Source organism: Rhamphochromis longiceps, linkage group LG15 (assembly GCF_057381845.1).
Source record: "Rhamphochromis longiceps isolate RC_006_pf linkage group LG15, R_longiceps_female_GT1.1, whole genome shotgun sequence".
In the NCBI taxonomy this organism is placed as follows: domain Eukaryota; kingdom Metazoa; phylum Chordata; class Actinopteri; order Cichliformes; family Cichlidae; genus Rhamphochromis; species Rhamphochromis longiceps.
Genome location: NC_140571.1, coordinates 1,064,445 through 1,084,600, shown reverse-complemented (window position 1 = coordinate 1,084,600; position 20,156 = coordinate 1,064,445). Strand labels below are relative to the sequence as shown.

Here is a 20,156-nt window from a genome sequence, read left to right as displayed (position 1 = left end):
TATGGAAGCACACATGCTCTGTGATTAGCGATGGTGAAGCAGCGCCGCGCCACTCCATCGGCAACGAAAGGCGATGACACGAAGGCCAGATGGTGCAGCTGAGAGATGCAACAAACCAATCAGAGGCTGCTGATGTGACGGCGCTGAAATGGTGCAGCGAAGGCGACTCAGTGATGTGTGTGTGTGTGTGTGTGTGTGATACACAGTGACACGGTGCTCTCAGTTGTGTGTTTGCAGCTGTTGACGTTACCTTCATCTTACTAAGCAGGGTCCTTAAAGCCCTTTTCAGATCGGGGGTCTTCTCCGACGGTGAGACTGCCTGCCACTGCAGAGGAGAGTTCAGACTCAGCGCCCAGCCCACAGACAACATGCTGGGGTGGGGAGGGATGAGGGGAAAGGGAGGGGGACAGGCACGAAGCAGGGAACAGCTGAGTTAGGATGGAGGGAGGCGAGATGGGGCAGGATGGAGTTGACAACGTCCAATGGGAAGGGAGGACCAGCAGGGGGAATGACAGGGGGACTGGGGGGGGCAGCCGTCGCCCATAATTGCTGTTTTTATTTTTTTTCCTGTACTCTCGATCAGAGTCACTTCATGCGAGTGAAAACAACTTAGAAGTGATGTTGCCGGAAACCATTATGAGCGATGTTGCACCACCAGTGCCAGACTGGAGTCTGATTGGCTCTCATCCGACCTAAAAGCTAAAAGCAAGAATCACGGCAAATACGGCCTCTGCTGACATCACAGGGAGCTAACACCTGCGGAGCGATGGGATGAGGAGCGCGGCCTGCAGATGTCGGGATGCTCGTGACTGATGGAGGAGTTTGGTTCAAAGGGGAGTACAGGCAGTTTCTGCTGATAATGTCTACCTGCTAAAGCTCACGACAAGAAAACAGCCGTCTCTATGTGGACGTCATACGAAGCTGATGTTTGATTGACACGATGTTGCAGGTTCGAGCCAACAGCCAGTAAAAACTGAGTTATTTAGTTAATGTTTGTTTGGACGAAACACTTTGTTTAATACTCAGAGTCAACCTCACATGAAGCTGCACCTTCACTGACCTCTCTGTCGAACTGTGAGAGCGGAGCATCACCGCAGTCCACCCCTCCGCCAGAGGACAGGGAGCTCTCGGAAGGAGAGGTCATGGTCTGGCGTTTGGACCCGTAGCTTCCTCCTGACAGCTCCCTGCGCAGAGCGCTGCCATTCTGCGAAGACGAGCCTGCGGAGACGAGAGGAGGCGGCGGACATGAAGCCACAGACAGACGAACCTCCCCGAACGTGAGCTCTAACACGACTGCCGGTACTCACGTATGCCCAGTCCGCTGCTGGCACTCATGGAGCGGCCCGGCTCGGCCCGGTTCTTGGTGATGGAGGGAATGCTGACGGAGCCGCTGAACCCCGCTCGGCTATCCTGAACACGGACGTTCTGGTTTAAACACGCAGAAAACACACACACAGAGTGCAGTGCGGGGGGAGAGGAGTGAGGAGGGTGCACGTAAACACACACACAGGGCAGAAAAACATGATGCATGCTCTCTACAGACACACAACTCAGGACCAGACAGTGTCAGTGTGGGGGGGGGGCTTCAGTATGTCAGGGATGGCACGCTCACGTGACAGGATAAGGAAGCATGTTCGTGTGTTTGCACATGTACCATGGGCAGATCCTTCAGGATCTGGATCCCATCTCCTGGTCCCATGTGAGCCACGTGGTTGAAGTTGGTTGGATTGGAGATCAGTTTGTTCCTCATCTCGGGATCTCGCAGCATCTCTCTGGAATCACAGACACAGGATCAGCGCGTCAAAGACAGCAACGAGGTTTTTCCTCCCTACAAGGATGATGCTAATACGGCTGGTTCAGTTAAAAATACAGATCGCAACCATCGGGCACAGGCCATCATCAGCATTGGAAAGCAGCTCAGAGTAACAGAATGTGGTGAGAGCAGCTTTGGGGAAATAACGGCGAATTCTCCGAGAGCTCCCGGCGGCGAGTACAGAGCTTCAGGTAAACTACCTCCTCTGCTGAAGTCGCTCCTCTTCGGGCACTCTGAAGGAGTAGCGTCTCTTGTTGTTCATGCTGCGCACCATCTGCTTCCGGCTGTTGTCTGACGTCTCCGGGACGACCAGCTCGTCGCCCTCTGAAAGATCAACAAAGATCATCGTTTGGCTGCTGATGCTGGACACAGATCAAAACCAGAGGAAGATTCAAACTGGCAACACAGAGGAGCGCTTGTTTTTATGCGACTTCCTTTAACTTATTGCACGTGACACAAACATCAGCTGCTTCCATCTGTGAGGGTCGTGATGACGGCCCAGCGCACACCTGACCTTTGTCACGCTGCAATTCGGTCTTACGCTGTCATATAAGCAGCTCACATCAGCTGGATCCTGACCTGCCACTGCAGTAGTTTGCAGGTAATCCTACGCTTAATAATAAAGACATTTAACAGCAAAATGCTAAAAAGAGACTGAGGACGAATTCTTCACCTCACACGGCACAGAGAGCGATCTTACCGGCCATCTTGTTCCTAAAGTAGATAAGGCGCACGGTTTCCAGCCCCAGCAGGTTCAGAGAGCCGTCCACATTCAGAGGTCGCATCTGGAGGGGAAGAGAGAAATCAGCAAATCTGCTGAGATTCAGACCAACGTGTGAGTTTAGTCCCTGGAGTCACCTCACACACACACTCTCACACACACTCACACACAGACACACACGCACACACACACACACTCACGCACAGACACACACACACACACACAGACACACACTCACACACACACACGCACGCGCGCACACACACACAGACGCACTCACACACACACACACACAGACGCACACACGCACAGACGCATGCACTCACACACACACGCACGCACGCGCGCACACACGCACGCGCGCACACACACACAGACGCACGCACGCACGCGCGCACACACACACACACAGACGCACGCACACACACAGACGCACGCACACACACAGACGCACGCACACACACAGACGCGCGCACACACACAGACGCGCGCACACACACAGACGCGCGCACACACAGACGCGCGCACACACAGACGCGCGCACACACAGACGCGCGCACACACAGACGCGCGCACACACAGACGCGCGCACACACAGACGCGCGCACACACAGACGCGCGCACACACAGACGCGCGCACACACAGACGCGCGCACACACAGACGCGCGCACACACAGACGCGCACACACAGACGCGCACACACAGACGCGCACACACAGACGCGCACACACAGACGCGCACACACACAGACACACACACACAGACACACAGACACACACACACAGACACACACACACACACCAGTGTTTAAAGCTGACTGATCTGTGCAGCCATCAAAGGTCAGACTGAGCTATTTCCAAAGCTGCTGAAGCTTCGGTCACTTCCACACCGACCTTTTTGACCGGGATGGTCTGAATCCACTCCATGGTGTTGACATCAAACACGTCCACGGCGTTCTCGCTGTACACGGACAGGTAGGGGGCGTTGTAGCCTGAGGAACATAATACAGCAGTTTCACTCTTTCAGATAAAAAGTACACAAACAACATCCTGTAAGAGCCCAACAGTCACGCTGACTTGTATAAGCGCAGGGTGACGGCCCGCACACACGTGTCGCATTCACACATCTGTGTATCAAACTGCGCGCACTCACAGGCAGCGATGGGCACAGCCGGCCACATGAGCTCCTGCTGCCGCGACCTGCGGCCCTGCGAGTCCACGTACACCCCGATGGCACTGAAGCACAGCAGCAGCTCCTTGCTGGAGATCTCCACGGCACAGAGGGCGTCCAGGCCCTGCTGAGGGATGAAGGCCAGTGTGTGGTCCTCAGCGTGGAGCAGGCTGACAGGGGACATGTCCCCATGGACACTGTGGAGGGTTTCAGGAGCACAAAGTCAGACTCATGTACGCTGAAGGGGAGCGCAGCTGTAATGATGTAAAGTACCTGTAGCGCATGAAGCCAGACGAATAGCCCACACAGAGACGCTCACTGAGCAGACCCATCCACTGAACCGGCCCCGGGGCCTGCAGCTCCCGCAGCCGACGGTGACGCATTTTACTCTTATTCACCTGCAGGAGTGTCATCAAGTCACATCAAGTCACATCAAGTGAGCAGTGGCAGAAGCCTCGAGGGTTAGCGAGAGTGAGCTTTTTCTCACCTCGTAACATATGATTTTATTCTTCATGGCCACGCAGAGGCAGGTGATCGAGCCGTTGCGGACCGGACCCGACACGATGGTCTGGCAGCCTTTCGTCTCTGCCAGCTTGTAGAACTCGGTCTCGCGGCCGTCCAGGGCCTGCAAAGGGAAGAGGCGGACGTGGCGGTTCCTGCCGGAGATGACCGCCAGCAGCTGCTCCTGGAGCATCAGGTCAATGTGGTGCACCTTCTTGTTGTCCCCCACCCGGATTATCTCTGAGGACAGAGGGAGGAGTGAGGGAAACGAGGCAGAAAGCAGAGGCGACACGAGTCGCACAACCGGGAACACACCAAAAACACCAACACAGATCCTACCATCTTTGGTGACATGGATGACAAAAAGGCCTTCCTCGTTGCCCAGGGCGACGCGCTCGTGATCTGAGAGTGAAACGAAAGAGGTGAGACAGCAGCGCTAAGGAGAAAGACTGTACTGAAAACTTTCAGCTGCTTTCTTTGCTGTCAAAACGCTCGACAAACTGCTGGGAGGGTGTTTGTCTGACAGCAGGTAACAGCTGTGATGATTAAACGGTGCATTTCTAAAACACGACTGCACTCGGCTCAGACGACAACACAAAGAGTTTGTGGGTCGCCATTTTAACACTTGCTGAGGGTTGAGCGCCCACCTATGATAGCAGCAGACTGTGTCGTCTTGATGAGGGGCAGGGTGCTGTCGTAAGCCTCCTTGGGGACGTAGACGAAGCGCTCCTTGAGCTTGTTCCTCTTCAGGATGCGGTGGAGCTCGTTGAGGAGGCCCACCCACTTGGTCCTCTCCTGGTCGCTGTCGGCCAGGATCAGGATGGAGGGCTTGTGGCTGCTGGAGGGGGACAGCTGGGACGCCGTGACCTGAGGAAAGAGGAGGATGATGAAGGCTCGCATTATGTATTTGAAAGAGATTTTGGCGTTTGATGCATCTCTTCTTCAAGTTCATCCAGTTGTCATAATATGGTTCCTTTGGCAACGACATCCAAAGCAAGACAATCATTAGAAACATGACTGTGCACACAGCCTTGACCTTTAACCTCCAGGAGCCGCTTTACGGCGTGGACAGGTACTCACTCTGAATATACAGGGAATGTCCTTGCGGCTGGCGTGGATGACATCAGAGGCCAGGACTGAACTGACTGAAAACTCTTCATCCCTGGGTGAAAGATGGAGATCAGTGTTTACATTTCATCGATGCTCGTCACTAAAGGCCGCAAGTCCAAAACATTTAAGAAACTGTTAGAAATGTTCCCGTCACGGCGCTGCAGTTAACAGGCGCTGCTTATTTCCACATGCACGACAGAGCAACAGATGCACTATTGTTTATGTCTAACCCAGCACGAAGGGTGGAGGTGGTTGCAAAGCAGCTTGCAGATGCCCATCGACTGTAAGCGTGCTACGGACTGGACACCAGCTGATGGCCGAGCTCCACTTTATTTTAACGACCGATTCATTTTTCTCTTTTTTAAATGAATCTTTGGGCTTAAATGTGTCAGAAAACAAAGATTTCCATCATAATTTACTCGCGTGCGTCTGTAAAACACGTTTTATCCAAACACAAAAGTCACGTTCTGGTGACTTTTACTGACATTTACTTAGAAACTACAAACTGAAGCAGGCAATTCTTCCTCAAACGCTTAAAGCATTTCTTAGTTTCAGGAGTTCTTACCTCATGTCTATGACTTGACTGACGACCACACTTGGCTGTGTTGCTTTTCCTTCTCCCAGTTCATAGAGGAACAATTTAAAGTCACAGACCACAGCCATCGCCCTCTGCCAGCCCTTTTTCACCCCGGTTGGTTTGGGCACCTGCAAACAAACAGATCTGTGCGTCAGTGCGATCAGTCCTGCATCTCACGAAGCGTCCGCGCCAACGGTTTCACGTCTAAACAGCGAGGATCCTACACACTGCAGACATTTGCGTTCTTTAGAGCCTCGCGGGTCTCTGAGGCTTCACTCACCCTGACGTGTCCTTCGTAAGCAGTACCGATCCCCCTCTGAGGGTCGATGCCCAGCGGGCCCTTGGTCTGGTCCTGCGGCACGGGGCACACAGCTGGAGCTTTGTCCGCACACGTTACATGGCAGGAAAAGTTGCATACTAGAAGCACAGAGGGAGACGGGTCAGGGCTGTGACTGTAGGAGTACTGAATCGTGTCAAACACCCCCGTCCGTTCCTCTCGCGCTCACCTTCGCACGTACAGCCTTGACGGATGAGCCCCACCATCAGAGAGGTGCACTGGTTACACTTGGTGGGTGTGTTGAATGTCTTCACTACAAACTGATGTGCTTTGGGCTGCAGAGGACATAACGAGCGGTTAGCAAACAGAAACTTGAGCCGTGGTCGTTCAGCAGCGAGTAACCGATGACCAACCTTAGGTGAGGAGCGCCCGATACTGCCATAACCTCCTGAGCGCATGGTGGGCGTCTGAACTGAGCGAGGATGATCGATCAACTACGTGAACAACAACACAAAGAACATCATCACTGTTTCGTCCTATAAAAAGAATCGTTGTGTCACAAAGAACAAGCTTGCTGGAGCTTCAGGATCACACAGATGTTCAGCCATGAGAAGATCATCGCCATGCAGGACAAACGAGCTGCCAGTGATTTTTCTGATGTTTACTTGCTGCATAATATTTAACCTCAGTCTGAAAGCACTGGCGGCTCATGTGCTGCTGGTCAGCAAACGAGGCTGAGACCCTGAAGCTGTGGGTTTCTTGCCCAGATTTAGGGAATGTCTAACCTCTATTGGCTCCATGTCACTAGCCATGGAAGGTGAACGAGAGCGGGGCTTAAGGTGGGACTTGGGGTCATCTTCCCGAGACGGCGTGTTGGAGGGGGTGAAGTTATCCACAGAGTCCACCTGTGGAGAGAGAGGACAGTAAGAAAGGTGCGACAAACGGGAGGAGAGGGAGGAAGGTGTAAAAGGAAGGCGACGAGGGAAAATGAAGAAGAACAGATTAGTGACACAAACCACCTAGCCAGCATTCATGCTAATAGGAAAGGGCTGTCACCATAATACACACAGCAAACACATTCACTGAGCTTTCAAAGCACAACAGTGTCACACATGCATCCACCAGAAACCATGCAAACAAAGCACCTGCAGCACCACAGACAGGCACAATCGGACAAATTCAAACACCTGCCATGCAAACACACAAATGAACCAGCGTGACAAGACTACACATCTGTGATGGTGCTTACACGTCTGCCTTTGTTAGCTGGGCCGACGGACGGCGAGTGCTTCAGTGGCAGGAGGAGAGGCAGAGACACAGATGAGTCAGAAAGGCTGAAAACATCTTTAAACAGACTCAGAGAGACACATGAAAACGGGAGAAAAGGCTGTTCTACATTAGACCCATGATTCCCGACCGATGCAGCGTTTCCTCTGCAGCACAATGAAACTAATAGAAAACCATCGATTTACATTTCTAACAGCTCTAGCTCATGATCCACCACACCTGGATCCATCAGCTTCTGCTCAAACATTTTTCAGTTCAGTCGCTTTGTTGAATTCAAGCTGCTTGTTTCAGTCAAATGAACTGTGCAATATCACACTGGGGCCACACTGGGGCCACACTGGGGCCACACTGGGGCCACACTGGGGCCACACTGGGGCCACACTGGGGCCACACTGGGGCCACACTGGGGCCACACTGGGGCACAGCGAGCCTGGTTGGGAAGCACTGCATTAGATTCATGTATCCATGAGGCTTTGTGCTGCAGACATGGTGGAAACGTACACGTGTAATATGGAAGGAGCTACTAAGGAAATGCAGCACAGAGAACAACGACCGGCCTGACTGGAAAATACTTCAACTTTGTGAATAATGTTGTTTTCTCAGGTTCTCGCTCTAGAAAGCCAAAGTAGAGCCAGTCCAGCAAGCATCTAAATACAAGGACTACAAGAACTGTCCACCTTCACAAGTGTTCATACTAAATACTGAATTAAACTATAAAGCCATGTTATTTTCTTAAAGCAGGTAAAATGAATCTGACTGGAAACAATGAAAACATCTGGTTTTAAAAGTGGACGTGTTCTGCAAACTCCACTTTTCCCCGTTTGTCCTCAGTGTGTTTAGAGAAGCTGCCACAACATTATTATTCCCTCGCTGAGCAGCTTCAATCCAAAACGCTCTCATGTTAGCAGCAAACGTGGAGGTCATGTAGCTTCTGAGGAAGCCAGACGCAGCAGGTCCGGTTTAGCCTGACGTAAAAACTGCAGGCCAGCGCAACACAGTCAGAAGATGTAGACTGGAAATCAACTACTGTTGTGTTTTCATGCTGCCTTTGGTGCTGCAGCACAAACTGACTTTCTGTCAGCCCTCGACACTCGTTTACTTCACTCTCACTGCCTGGGCTCGTACTCGCCAACCCTCCTAATTTCAACTGTTAGAGACAAAATGATTCTCTGACGTCCTTCTCGACTACATGAAAAGAGAAAGACCAGCTGCCCTGCAGGCAGCTCCGTATGCGTCCTGCTCTCTGTCGCCAAACTCAAAGGATTGTGGACTTAGATATGGTACAAATAACCAGTTATTAGAGTTTTGCATTTTCTGGTTAGTGTTTTAATTCAGTTTAGCTTCAGTGGATTTTCTTCTTCCACTTTAGTTTTTACTGTTTGAAAATGTTTTATTTTAGTTTTTAGTCTCAGATTTAGCTCATAGTTACACAAGTTTTAAAGGGCAGCTGACTCAGTCTAGCAGACTCAGTCTCCACAAAACACGTCCATCAAAACCTCTCGAGGCAAGTTTTTTTTAACCAAACTAACAGAAACTAAAAGGAGAGCTCGTCTATATTTTCATTTTATCTTTCAATCACATGTAGTTTTAACATATGTGAGCTGAAATGTGAAACCCATCCTGTGGAGCCACTTTTAAATCATCTTGTTATAAAAGCACAACAGAGTTTCCCTTCTTCAGATAACAGCGAAGATCCACGTCTCCATACAGTGACACAAATCTACAGTCTGCACATACACCATCTCATCTAGTTCATATGCTCAGACCTACAGCTACTGTCACACACACACACACACACACACACACACACACACACACCCCCAACTAACCAAGATAAACTTACATCTTCCCAAAACTCAATTAAAGAAGATGAGGATGAGGAATAAGAATCCTTGTGTAGCAGGAAGTGATGTGAGGAAAACAAAAGACAAAACAAAAATAAAAACTGGTGAAAAATAAATAATGAAAGCGTGAAGAAAACATCTTAATGGAGAGCAGAGAATTGAAAGTCATGGATTTGAATCTTTCAGTTGTTGTGCTCGTAACCAGATTTTCTCTGTAATGCTTACATCGAACTGGTCGAGAGCTGAAGTGGGGGCGTTGAGAAAAGCCAAGAAGGAATTCTGGGAATCCTGGTGCTTGACACCTGTAGTCACAGGACAAACAACACAACCATTGTTAAGAACACAATATCAAAACATCAAAGGGTGACTTACACGAGTCACAGGACCGCCTCAAAGAGCTGGGGCGCAGATTCATGAGCCCCAAGCAACAATACATTTGTCTGTACACATTAAGAGTCCCGAGCGTCTGATTGCTGCATAACCCTCCTGCAGTGTGATAATCTCCAACGGTTTCAGTGCACAGCGCCCACTCAGCCACAGCACGCGTGCTCACCTCGCCGTAGCCGCAGCTCCTCCGTCTCCTTTTTCAGACGCTCGATCTCAGCCAGCAGTTCCTGGTTTTTACTTCCAACTTCCTGCAGTTTACTGATCGATCAGACACAATGATACGTTAGCTGTCGTTTAGCAAAAGTTGGTTTAAGTTGTTTTTAAAAAAGTTCAGCAGTCATACCATTCTGTGGAAATGTTGTTGGCCTTGACTTTGTTCAGCTCGTCCTGGATGCTCTGCTTTGCCCTGATCTCAGCATCCAGGGCCGACTGCAGCTCCAGGCGCGCAGACATGTCCAGCTTGGCCAAACGCCGCATTTTCCACGGCATGTCCTGAAACGGAGACAGAAGCAGAAACTGAGCGAATCACCAGACAGAAAGGGACTCACCGCTGCTCGACTTACCTGTCAGTGTAAGAGTGAAAGACTGGCTTCTTTGATGATATTCATTCACTTTGGCTTCATCATTTTAAAATGTATAATCACTGAACTAGTTTCTACCAACAACAACAACAACAACAAGAAGGGATTTCCTTTAGTTCTGCAGCAGACAGACGACGTGTTTGTGTTTATTTACCGTGGCTCTCGCTCCCAGGCTGCTGCTTCTCAGCCCCTCCAGCTCTTCTGTCATCTTAGTGGCCAGAGCCTGCAGGTAGCCCCGAGCATCTTTCTCATCACTCACCCTGACACACACACACACACACACACACACACACACACACACACACACACACACACACACACACACACACATTACTACAAATGTAAACACATTCCATGGGTGTCAACTTTACCATAACCATAAAACCAAGAGTCTAAAGCCAACACTAACACACACTGACAGCATATTATTATTTATTTTACATATAAAGATGTATCTCTCTGTCAGTACGAGCACTGATGGGCTGTTTGAAGCTCTCTACAAACATCCTTCAGTGGCAGAATTGGAAACACACACACACACTCTGTAAACGCGCCTTTTCACTGTATGCTCTTCAGGTCCTGTGACCCGTATCACACTTAACCATTGCTTACACATCATTCACCACACGCACCAACACAAAACAGACACACGTTCAGCCTGCAGGTGAGTCGCTCACTAACCCTGAACACTCAGGTAGAATAAACTGACGTGTTCACAGCACAGACTTACGCTGACGCTAACGTAAACATTTTCTGGCGCTCACAGAGCGCACACCACACACGTTTGACATTCAAAAATCAGAGTTCGTGTCAAGTCGTGAAAGGATGTTTCATTCATTTTGTTTTTACCTACAAGTGATCCTACTTCCTTATTTAGCCCCTGCAGTAGCAAACCCCGGCCACCAGGGGGCAACAGTGATCCCTACATTCCTCTAAACCTGCATACCACACTCAACACTTGTACTTACATGTCTGAAGTGTGTGTGTGTGGTATGTGTGCTATGTAAAGACTTTAGGCTTGTCCAACAGTGAGAGGCTGAGCAGCTGGCGAGGTGTCAGCTGCACTGAGAAGTGATCTGAGTGGAAGGCAGGGCCGAGCAGCTCTGATCTGCAGCGGCATGTGAGAAATGCTGCAGTTATACTCCAACAAGGAACCCAATCCACTACGAGACAGAAGCGTGTCTGCTCGCACTTTGTCACACTGAACATAAACGTCTTTGAATTGGCGCTTTAACATCAGCGGGGGAAAGCGTATGCCTCAGCAAGTATCTGGGACATTTGAGAAGGTTGCAGTGTGCATATATGAGCGTGCGTCTTACCATTGGATGATTTCTGTGATCTGGGCCTCCCAGTGAGCTACACTCTCCTTTTTATCAGCCAGCTCCCTCATCTCATCCTCCAGCTGCCTGTTGGAGCTGCTCATCTTCTCATACATGGTGGTTAGCTACAGGAATGAGAACAAACGTGGGGGGAGGAGAGCATGCTATTAAACACAATATTGTAAAGTGTCAAATCACAAAGCTGTCAAAGTCTAACGCCTGGTAAACGAACTCATTACACACAGTTTGCCATTCGTGTTGTCAGTGAACATGAGAGGCTCGGGTGCTCGCGTAAAATTAATCAGCGTGTTGTTGAAGACAGACTTTATGATCCAGCTGCTCCATCACACCAGGACCATGCGTGTTCCTCACATGTGAGGGTGAGATCCTCTGACATGAGGTCAGCTCACTGCTCACTATATTTGTGGAATGAGGAAAGTGGGATAGTTTTGCAACTGGTCTACAAGCTGGTTTCCAGCAAACGCAAATGTCAGTGTTGTAAAGAAGCTTTACGTCACTGACACTGTGACATTCTCCAGCATGCAAACCTCTGGGGGCAAATCCACCAGCTTAGGCATGAAACATGCTCGACACACCCCTGACCTCATGTTACTATGAAAACGTCCAGAACGACACAGATGTGACAGATGTGCAGCTACTCGGGTTTGGAAATGACCATCGGATGCCAGGAAATCATGGATGTAGCCATTAACGAAGCAAGCTCTACAAAATACTTGATGCTGGAGAAAGCAAAGCATGTCAGAGATTCTGTCTCATATCTCCCCACGACTTCTTTAAATGGGCGTTTTACACTTTGTTCTGCTTAGATGAACAGAGTATAAGATAAAGAAGTTTTGAATTGTGAATAATTCTGTCTTAAACCAGACGTTTCAGTTTATTCTGATAGAGCACCTCTGATAAACAGCAGGTTTGAGCAGCAGGTACACAGGATGACCATATATGGATATCTGCTCTCTTTGAGGTCACACAGAACCAAAACCTTTGTCTCAGATTTCCTGCACATACACAGACCTCAATATCTGAAACAGCAACATTGTAACAGTGCAAATGACCAAAGCGATGCTGAGACTCGCTCAACTGTGTCTGACTTGTGAAAAGGCAGAAAGATGCACTTTTTATTATCAAGCATCTCTCTGAAAGTGAAATCTCTCAGTACAGTAATGTTTTTACCAGCTGATAACGATTGTTAGTTTTTAATGAGTTTATTTTTAACTGCAAGTCCAAGAACATGACATTGACGATGCTGAGGCAGAACAAGAACCTCTGTGGGGAGACAAACGATGCTGATCAATCACATCTGCCTGCTCTTGGAGAAGAAACTGCAGATATTCCTGACCAGGGTCCAGATTCCTTTTTCATTTCTAACCATAATGTTTGCTGCTAAAACAGTTCGCGCTGACAATGGATGATGTTCTCATACTGGGATGTCTTTTCATATTTATTCACTGCCAATTTCATTCTGTCAACAGCTGACACTGAACGCAAACAGCTTTTCCTGTGATGTTTCTTTGATCGTGGAAATTCAGGCCGAAAACAAGGATGGAGGTCAAATGCAGTTGGAAAGTTGGACAAACTGAACACAAGTCCAGCCCACAGGTCGTTTCACGAATGGTGCCGAGTGAAGACGAAGCAGTTTGGTGTGAACTCTGGAGCCTCCTTTGAAAGGTGAGACGAGTCAAACAAGAATTTTTTTTACACACTTCAAAACGTGCTGAAAAGGTGGTGGTGGAGCTAACGCACACGCAGATCGAATCCATCTTTATCAACTAACAAAACACAAATAACTACAGTGATATAATGTCAGAATGTCTCCTGCTTATGAGACATTGTTTAAAACGAGGGCCTTTCTGAACTTCCAAAGTCAACAGAGCTCAGTCCAGAGAGTCATCCCATCCACTGTGGAGGCGGCGACGGCTGTTTTTACGCAGGATATTGAACAGTGATTTCTTTGGCATTGGCGGGAGAGCGGGGGTGGAGGAGGAATGTGATGAAAGAGTTTGGGGTTAGCTGGGGTCAAAGCGCTGTGTTGGTGTGTGTTGAGAGCTCACTAAAGACTGACAGAGATGACCCAGGTTTGTGCGCTGACAGTCACTTTGTGTATAAATAAAGATGTGGCACCTTGTCGAGTTCACTGGACAGCTTCTTGTTTTCTTCAGTGAGCAGGACTCGCTCTCGCTCGTACTCCTGCTTGTACTCGGTCTCAAACTCCTCCCGCTCGCTTTGGCTGGACGGGGAAAAAGCACACACACACAGACTTACTGTAAAACTTGTGACTTTGTATAAACTTACATTTATTCCCAACCCACAATTTATAAATGCAAAACTCCATCTGATTTCTCGCATTTGTCATTTTAACATTAAGACCAACACGTCTGTTGGAGCTCTCGTGTAATTCCTCCCACATCTGTCCAAACCTTAGATCAAACACCGAGATGCATTATTCAGCCCAAACACATTAATGCAGCTAGGATCTGATACAGTGCTGCGTTTGAAACCGACTTAGACAGCAGTGGGAGTAATATGGCACTAACAGCAGGCAGGATGGGACAGGGTACCAAAACAAAGCGCCACAAAAACACGTTTTTATGCAAATTGTATTAAAGTAGCGGCTCAGAGTTGGATCAGGTGAGCCTGAGTGCCGCAGAAGAAACAACTTCTTCTCATTTATTGGTATAAAACCTCCACGTTGACACATTTTGACAGATCTTTTTATTTTGTTACCATTTCAGCCTCTGCTGCTCTCATTTTATCACCAACCATTACTGAGTAGTGACTGCAGTGAAGTTTGAACAGGCCTGTGGAGACGGCACTGTTGGTTTAGATTTGTGCTTCAGGATGAACCGAGGGGCAGATGTGACACCTTTAAACAAACACTCAGATCTGAAGCATTTCTCTACAGACGTCTTACAGCAGAATTATTCTATCGTCTGCATGTTGCAGCTTTACACGCCCCATATAAACAAACGCAAGAATAAGTGATGCTGATCTGCAGCAGAGCAAACATCAGGATGTGTGTCAGCCGCTGTAAGAAACAAGGGTTTCCAGCTCTTTTTGACATATTAGAGATTAATAGCTCGCTGCAGCACAGACAGCTTTAAACTGTGCGTCTCCTGCAGATTCATTTAAAACACTAACAGTACAGTAACGGGTCTCCCAAACCCAAAAAGCCAGAACAGGAGTCATTCAGGGTAATCAGGACATTACAGGTATAAAGGTAACATATGTTAAAACCTTTCAAATTCAGTTGGGGACCTGCATCCTTCCAGCTCTGACTAAGTGAGACCTTTCCTCCACCCACTCTGACCCAAGCATCGAGGTCATTTTCATTTTTTAAGATGTTTGTTTTACCAGCCTACTATCACCATTAGCTGTAAATTTAAAATGTTAAAAATAAAAGGGACAGCTGGACTAGTGCAGCCTTGGGAATGAAATCCACTCATGTTTGTGGGGCAAACACTGTGACAGTGTGCCTGGGAAACTCTCGCTGGTATATTTACGATCCATCTAAACACAATTTATGGAAATGTTAGGGGACGGCTGGAGTTCTACTATATTTAGAGCACAAAGGGGATTAATGGGATGAAACTATCGTTAACAGTAATCACCTCGTGGAATCGTCACTGAAAGAGACGACAGAAGAATTAAACTCAACGTATTAAAGACAAACCTAAAGGGAACCAACGCTAACAGCAGCCCCAGGAAAGGCAAACTGGTGCGATACCTTTCACGACGAGTCTTTTCCAGTTTGTCTTTGAGCATCAGGATCTCTTTCTGCAGGTTGAGCTGTTGGCTCTCGGCATCTCTCAGCTCTTTACGCAGCGCCTTCAGCTCGGCGCTGTACTGCGCCCCCCTGCGGGCCAACTCTTCCTCGAAGAACATCGTTTTCTTCTCCATTTCTCCACGTAAACGCCCGACCTCCTGGGTTTGATCCGCCGGGGCCGGGGCAGCAGAGGAGCCAGCCTGCTTCACCTGGGTGGTGGGAATGAGACAAAGATTTGTATGGAGAAGAAAAGAGTACCAGTGAGACTCGTTGTACTCATGCAGGGGAAAACCCTAAAATATCTCCATCGGGGTGATTAAGTCATTAGTACTTTGAATGGTTAAAGCTGGGAACACTCACCTTCAGCCCCTCCAGCTCCTCCTGCAGCTGTCGGCTGTATTGCTCGTTGCGCTCTCTCAGCTTCTTCTCTTTCTGAGCCTCGGCCGCCTGCTCCTCCACCTGAGCCTCCATCTGATGATGAAACGAGGAAAGCAGACGAGCTTTTAAACATGTCGCAGCTGCAACACGTCTTTTGTGAACACTTTGGACGTTTCTAGATTTCTGCACAAATATTTTACATTACAGAGACAAACACATTAAACCTGTGAGCAACTTCTGCATTAGGACACTGAGTGAGTGGCCTGTTTATATTTACAGACTGAGGATCTATCAAAGTGTGAAATGACATTTCTGTTAGAAACAAACGGTTTGGACTCCGGGGGTAAAATCCGCTCTGGTGTTGGCCGATGTTCAGGTTAATAACAACAACCAGAGGAGCCCTAAACACCAGAAAGCTGCAGCTCTCTGAGAGGACACGTGCAGTCTGATGAAGATGACGTGGATGAAACAGAACTGGCCCAGGACAGCCTGTCACCACTGACGCAGCATACGAGTCCACTGGAAAAGAAAACGTCGGGACATCGGACTAAAGACAAGTGTGTGAACAGGCCTCAGTCTTGGTCCAAGAATAAAGTTCGTGTTATGGGACGACTGTCCCAGAAGCTGAAATGAACAGAAACTCGGCTACAAGCCAGAACTGAAGCCGCGAACAAAAAGGCTCAAGCTCATAGACAGTTCTTAGAAGTGTTGAATTTCTAACAGCGGTGGGTCGCACACATCCCCATCACAGATACGCAGCGCTGATGGATTTTTCTAAATAAATGACTTACTGGTTTCATTTCATTTGCATGACTGGTTCTCTCCATCTACCTTCAGGCCGTGAGTGGAAATAAGATTATATATGATGTCGTATTTATAGAGCGATAAAATTCACAAACCGTTTCTTGCCACCGATCATACACAGCACATGTTAAGCAGGTAAATGCTGCTCTACCAACACGCGAGGAACAACGTCTCAATGTTTCACGTCATTTTGTGCCACTGTGATCTGTGGACATGAAACTCTGGACGTCTGCAGCGATTGCACACGTTACATTTTTCGCAGTGCGTAAAGTCACAGCGACGTCTGGATGAAGCTCGAGTAGGTGAACACGGACAGAGCAGGGCGTGCCAGCAACCACGGGGGAGTCTACTCTACCTCCTTCTTGGCCCTCTCGGCCTTTCGCACCTCGAGGCGGAGAGCCTCCACCTTTTGATTCTGGCTTTCCATCTCCTCCTCTTTGTCACGCAGCTGACGAACCAGGCGCTGCTTCGCCGACCTGTGAACCGGGACAGGAAGACATCCAGCGTGGGCGTTTTATTCATGGACGGGACTTTGTTAAAAAACATTACGAAAGAAACTCTAGCAGTCGGCGGTTGGCATTGGGCGCGTGCTTCTACCTGAGGTCTGTGAGCTTCTCGTTCAGCTCTGAAAACTCCTGCATGGCCAGTTTTCTCTGGCTGTGGGCTTCCTTCAGCTCTTTAGACTGAACCTTCAACTTCTCGCTGGCGTCCATGAGATCCTGAACACGACAGACGACAGCAGAGTTGAGCATTTCAGATCCCTCCCACAAAGTAGTCCAATAACTTGTTATTTCAGCTTGATCAATAAAATCTCACTCGTTTGTAGCTCTTTAAATATCCAGAGAATGACACGAAACACTAGCCGTACCTTCTGTAGGTCATCCCTTTCCTGTGTGATGCTCTTCATCTGTTTCTCAAGAGTCTTGATGTGTTTGGACGAGTCCTCCAAGTCTCTCCGAGCCAGCGTCACATCCTCCAGCTGCTTCTCCAGCTGGCCTGAGTCTGAAACGAACACACGCTTGGTTTGAAACGCAACTGAAACTGTCAGACATTTGCCAAACAACCACATTTACTGCCGTTTGTGTCTGTCAGAGACAATCAGGAGCTGATTCAGAAGGAAAAGCGTTGCACTGTGTCCTGACCAGCGATCTGCTTCTTCAGAATGTCGATCTCGCTTTTCAGGCTCCTGATCTCCACCTCCTTGTTAGCACTGAGGGGGCCCTCGCCCGTGTGCTGCAGCGCCTGCACCGTCTGAGTCGACTCTGTGGCACATCAGAAACATCATTTATAGGCATTTTAAAAGCCATACTGGCAAGAGTGGAAAGTTTTAAGTTCAGCATGTGCAGACTGGATGCTCATGCCTCATGATGGCTGGGTGCATATGATGCACGCTGCTCCGACCTCACCTTGCAGTTTGCGGCTCAGCTCTAGCTTCTCCTGCTCCAGGCGGCGAATCCTTCTCTCGTAGGCCTCGGTGGCCAGGCTGTCCTCCAGGCTACGCTGCACTTCAACATCCAGCTTGTCCTGCCCGGCCTTCCCCGGCTCACCTCCCAGCTGTCGCAGGCAACCCCGATCAGACAGAGTGCTACAGAGGAGGGGGGACAAACTATTTACATTGGTGCTGGTGGTTTCTGATGACATCAAACCGGTCATTGGGAAAATACAAAGAAAGATCGGGGAGAGAGAAGTGATGGCGACAGAGATAAGCTGAAAGTTGAGTCATGGGAGAAAACAGCAGAGGGACACGAGGAGTGCGAGGTGGAGCGAGAAAGAGACAGAAGGACAGAAAGGAAGGAAAAGGCTATTATCACTGAGGCTTGAAAAGATAAGGAAGCAGCTGGTGGGTCTGGTGCTTTCTCATGAGTACCACTTCAGCCTGAGGATGTACAGCAACATCACCTTATTAGGGAGGAAAGCTAATCTCCCCCGCCTCCTCACACCACGTGCTGAGACAGCTTGTATAGGAAATCCATTTAAAAATAAATAAAGTCATTACATATGAAGACAACCTGTGACAACTGCTGGACACTGGAGGAAAATAGCATCTGCTCGCTATCACAGTCATTATGAGTCTGAAGGAAGACTTTCAAAAGAGGCTAAATGAAGAAAGTCTGATTCAGGAAGAGGCGTCAGAGACTTGTTAAATAGCAAAAAGAGGAGGAACAATCATCAGCAAAGACACAGGAAGTCCAGCTGTAGTAAGAGTTGGTTGTTAGGCAGAAACAGGTGAGTGGCAGCAGCTGTTTGTTAACACTTACCATTTACTTGTGTAGGTGAAACCTACAAAGGGCAGGTGGTGGCCTGAGAAAGCAGTGTGAGAGGGAGGGGGCATCGTCTCCTGAAAGGATTTGAAATCATGTGAAATCTGCACGTCAGTATGAATACGTCCAGTCAGACGACACCGTGAGAGGATGGCGTTCACTCCTCCAAACGTACCGAGTTCTTGAGACAGTCGTCGTCCACATCGAAGTTGGAGGTGTCTGTAGGACTGCTGACCTCTGGGATGTAGGGGGCTTCACACATGCGAATGTTATCCCAATCGATGCCTTAAAAGGTCGAAGGTGAAAAACAAGGAGATGCATTTATTAAGCAGCATACAGCGAACGGTAAACGTTTTTCAGGTAATCTTTGTGTGCGACAGAAAGGTGGAGCCTGTACCCGCGAAGAAGGGGTGCTGCTTGAAGTCCTCGATGCCATTCTGACCCAATCGGTGCTCTCGGCTGCAAATGAGTCGGCGAATCAGATCTTTCGCCTCCTCAGAAACATCTGTGATCTGCTGTGGGAACTGGAATCTCTCCTGTTCAAGACATGATCGCATTTGACGAAGTGTTTACTGGTCAAACTGGGCAAATTTCAGGCGAGCGTTTTACCGTTACACCTTTTAATTTCGTCAGCTCACCTTGTGGTTCATGATCTTCCCGTAGGTTTCCACCAAGGATTCTGCATAGAAAGGAGTCTCGCCGTACAGCATTTCATACATGCAGACCCCCAGGGACCACCAGTCACACTCTGGCCCATATTTGCCTTTCCCATCCTCCATAGCCTGGAGGATTTCTGGAGAGATGTAGTCTGGGGTTCCCACAGCCACAGATGACTGAACCTAGCAGAGAATTTAAGACAAAGTATATCAAAGAAATTAAGAGGTGACAAAGGTTTGTGCGTGTAAAGTCAGCAACAGCAGTGATGACGACGAATTAAAGGTGAAATTCTGTAACACGTGAGATAAATTCCACCACGGCAGGAAGGCAGCGTTTGTTTACATCTACAGAACTCCAGTGACTTCACTTTCAGTGAGCCTGCATTATAATAGGACCGTAACTGGGAGAACATTACATTGTAGATCACGTTTGAATAGTTACAGAGTAACACTAAACATTTGGGCTGTTTTCTCTGTATCTGCTTCTTATTCAAAGAGCTGCTTTAATGCACAAAACACCTGAGAAATACATCCCTACATTGAATCTATTTGTAGACTGGTTTTTCCTTTTCAAACAGTCCTTATCATCCCTCTGAGATTTTCTTTGATCATCTATTTCATCCCATTCTTGTCTTTGGGATGGGGCTCGGAGAATGGTCTGAATCACAAACTGCAGGCTCAGCCAAGC

At 48.6% G+C, this 20,156-nt stretch overlaps 1 protein-coding gene across 5 annotated transcripts in view; it reads right to left on the bottom strand.

Moving 5' to 3' along the window:
- The window catches only part of cdc42bpab (CDC42 binding protein kinase alpha (DMPK-like) b), a 71,173-nt gene that overhangs the window by 4,274 nt on the left and 46,743 nt on the right, over positions 1–20,156 (bottom strand). The window contains exons 7-42 of one of the 5 annotated variants that reach the window (XM_085381355.1): positions 19,451–19,651; positions 19,210–19,348; positions 18,988–19,097; positions 18,810–18,889; positions 17,958–18,136; positions 17,694–17,813; positions 17,420–17,553; positions 17,149–17,270; positions 16,907–17,027; positions 15,730–15,840; positions 15,331–15,578; positions 13,728–13,833; positions 11,589–11,713; positions 10,424–10,529; positions 10,032–10,180; positions 9,855–9,946; positions 9,527–9,603; positions 7,420–7,458; positions 6,956–7,075; positions 6,584–6,664; positions 6,400–6,505; positions 6,174–6,310; positions 5,882–6,021; positions 5,287–5,368; positions 4,854–5,073; positions 4,546–4,608; positions 4,193–4,446; positions 3,979–4,103; positions 3,688–3,902; positions 3,429–3,526; positions 2,514–2,598; positions 2,014–2,137; positions 1,655–1,772; positions 1,308–1,410; positions 1,061–1,218; positions 251–325 (exon numbers count right to left, since the gene is read on the bottom strand). In XM_085381355.1, coding sequence (XP_085237481.1) covers positions 251–325; positions 1,061–1,218; positions 1,308–1,410; positions 1,655–1,772; positions 2,014–2,137; positions 2,514–2,598; positions 3,429–3,526; positions 3,688–3,902; positions 3,979–4,103; positions 4,193–4,446; positions 4,546–4,608; positions 4,854–5,073; positions 5,287–5,368; positions 5,882–6,021; positions 6,174–6,310; positions 6,400–6,505; positions 6,584–6,664; positions 6,956–7,075; positions 7,420–7,458; positions 9,527–9,603; positions 9,855–9,946; positions 10,032–10,180; positions 10,424–10,529; positions 11,589–11,713; positions 13,728–13,833; positions 15,331–15,578; positions 15,730–15,840; positions 16,907–17,027; positions 17,149–17,270; positions 17,420–17,553; positions 17,694–17,813; positions 17,958–18,136; positions 18,810–18,889; positions 18,988–19,097; positions 19,210–19,348; positions 19,451–19,651 — 4,563 coding nt within the window. Of the gene's footprint in view, positions 1–250; positions 326–1,060; positions 1,219–1,307; positions 1,426–1,654; positions 1,773–2,013; positions 2,138–2,513; positions 2,599–3,428; positions 3,527–3,687; positions 3,903–3,978; positions 4,104–4,192; positions 4,447–4,545; positions 4,609–4,853; positions 5,074–5,286; positions 5,369–5,881; positions 6,022–6,173; positions 6,311–6,399; positions 6,506–6,583; positions 6,665–6,955; positions 7,076–7,419; positions 7,459–9,526; positions 9,604–9,854; positions 9,947–10,031; positions 10,181–10,423; positions 10,530–11,588; positions 11,714–13,727; positions 13,834–15,330; positions 15,579–15,729; positions 15,841–16,906; positions 17,028–17,148; positions 17,271–17,419; positions 17,554–17,693; positions 17,814–17,957; positions 18,137–18,809; positions 18,890–18,987; positions 19,098–19,209; positions 19,349–19,450; positions 19,652–20,156 lie in introns of all 5 variants that reach the window. The other 4 variants (XM_085381354.1, XM_085381356.1, XM_085381357.1 and 1 more) reach the window with 4 other exon arrangements.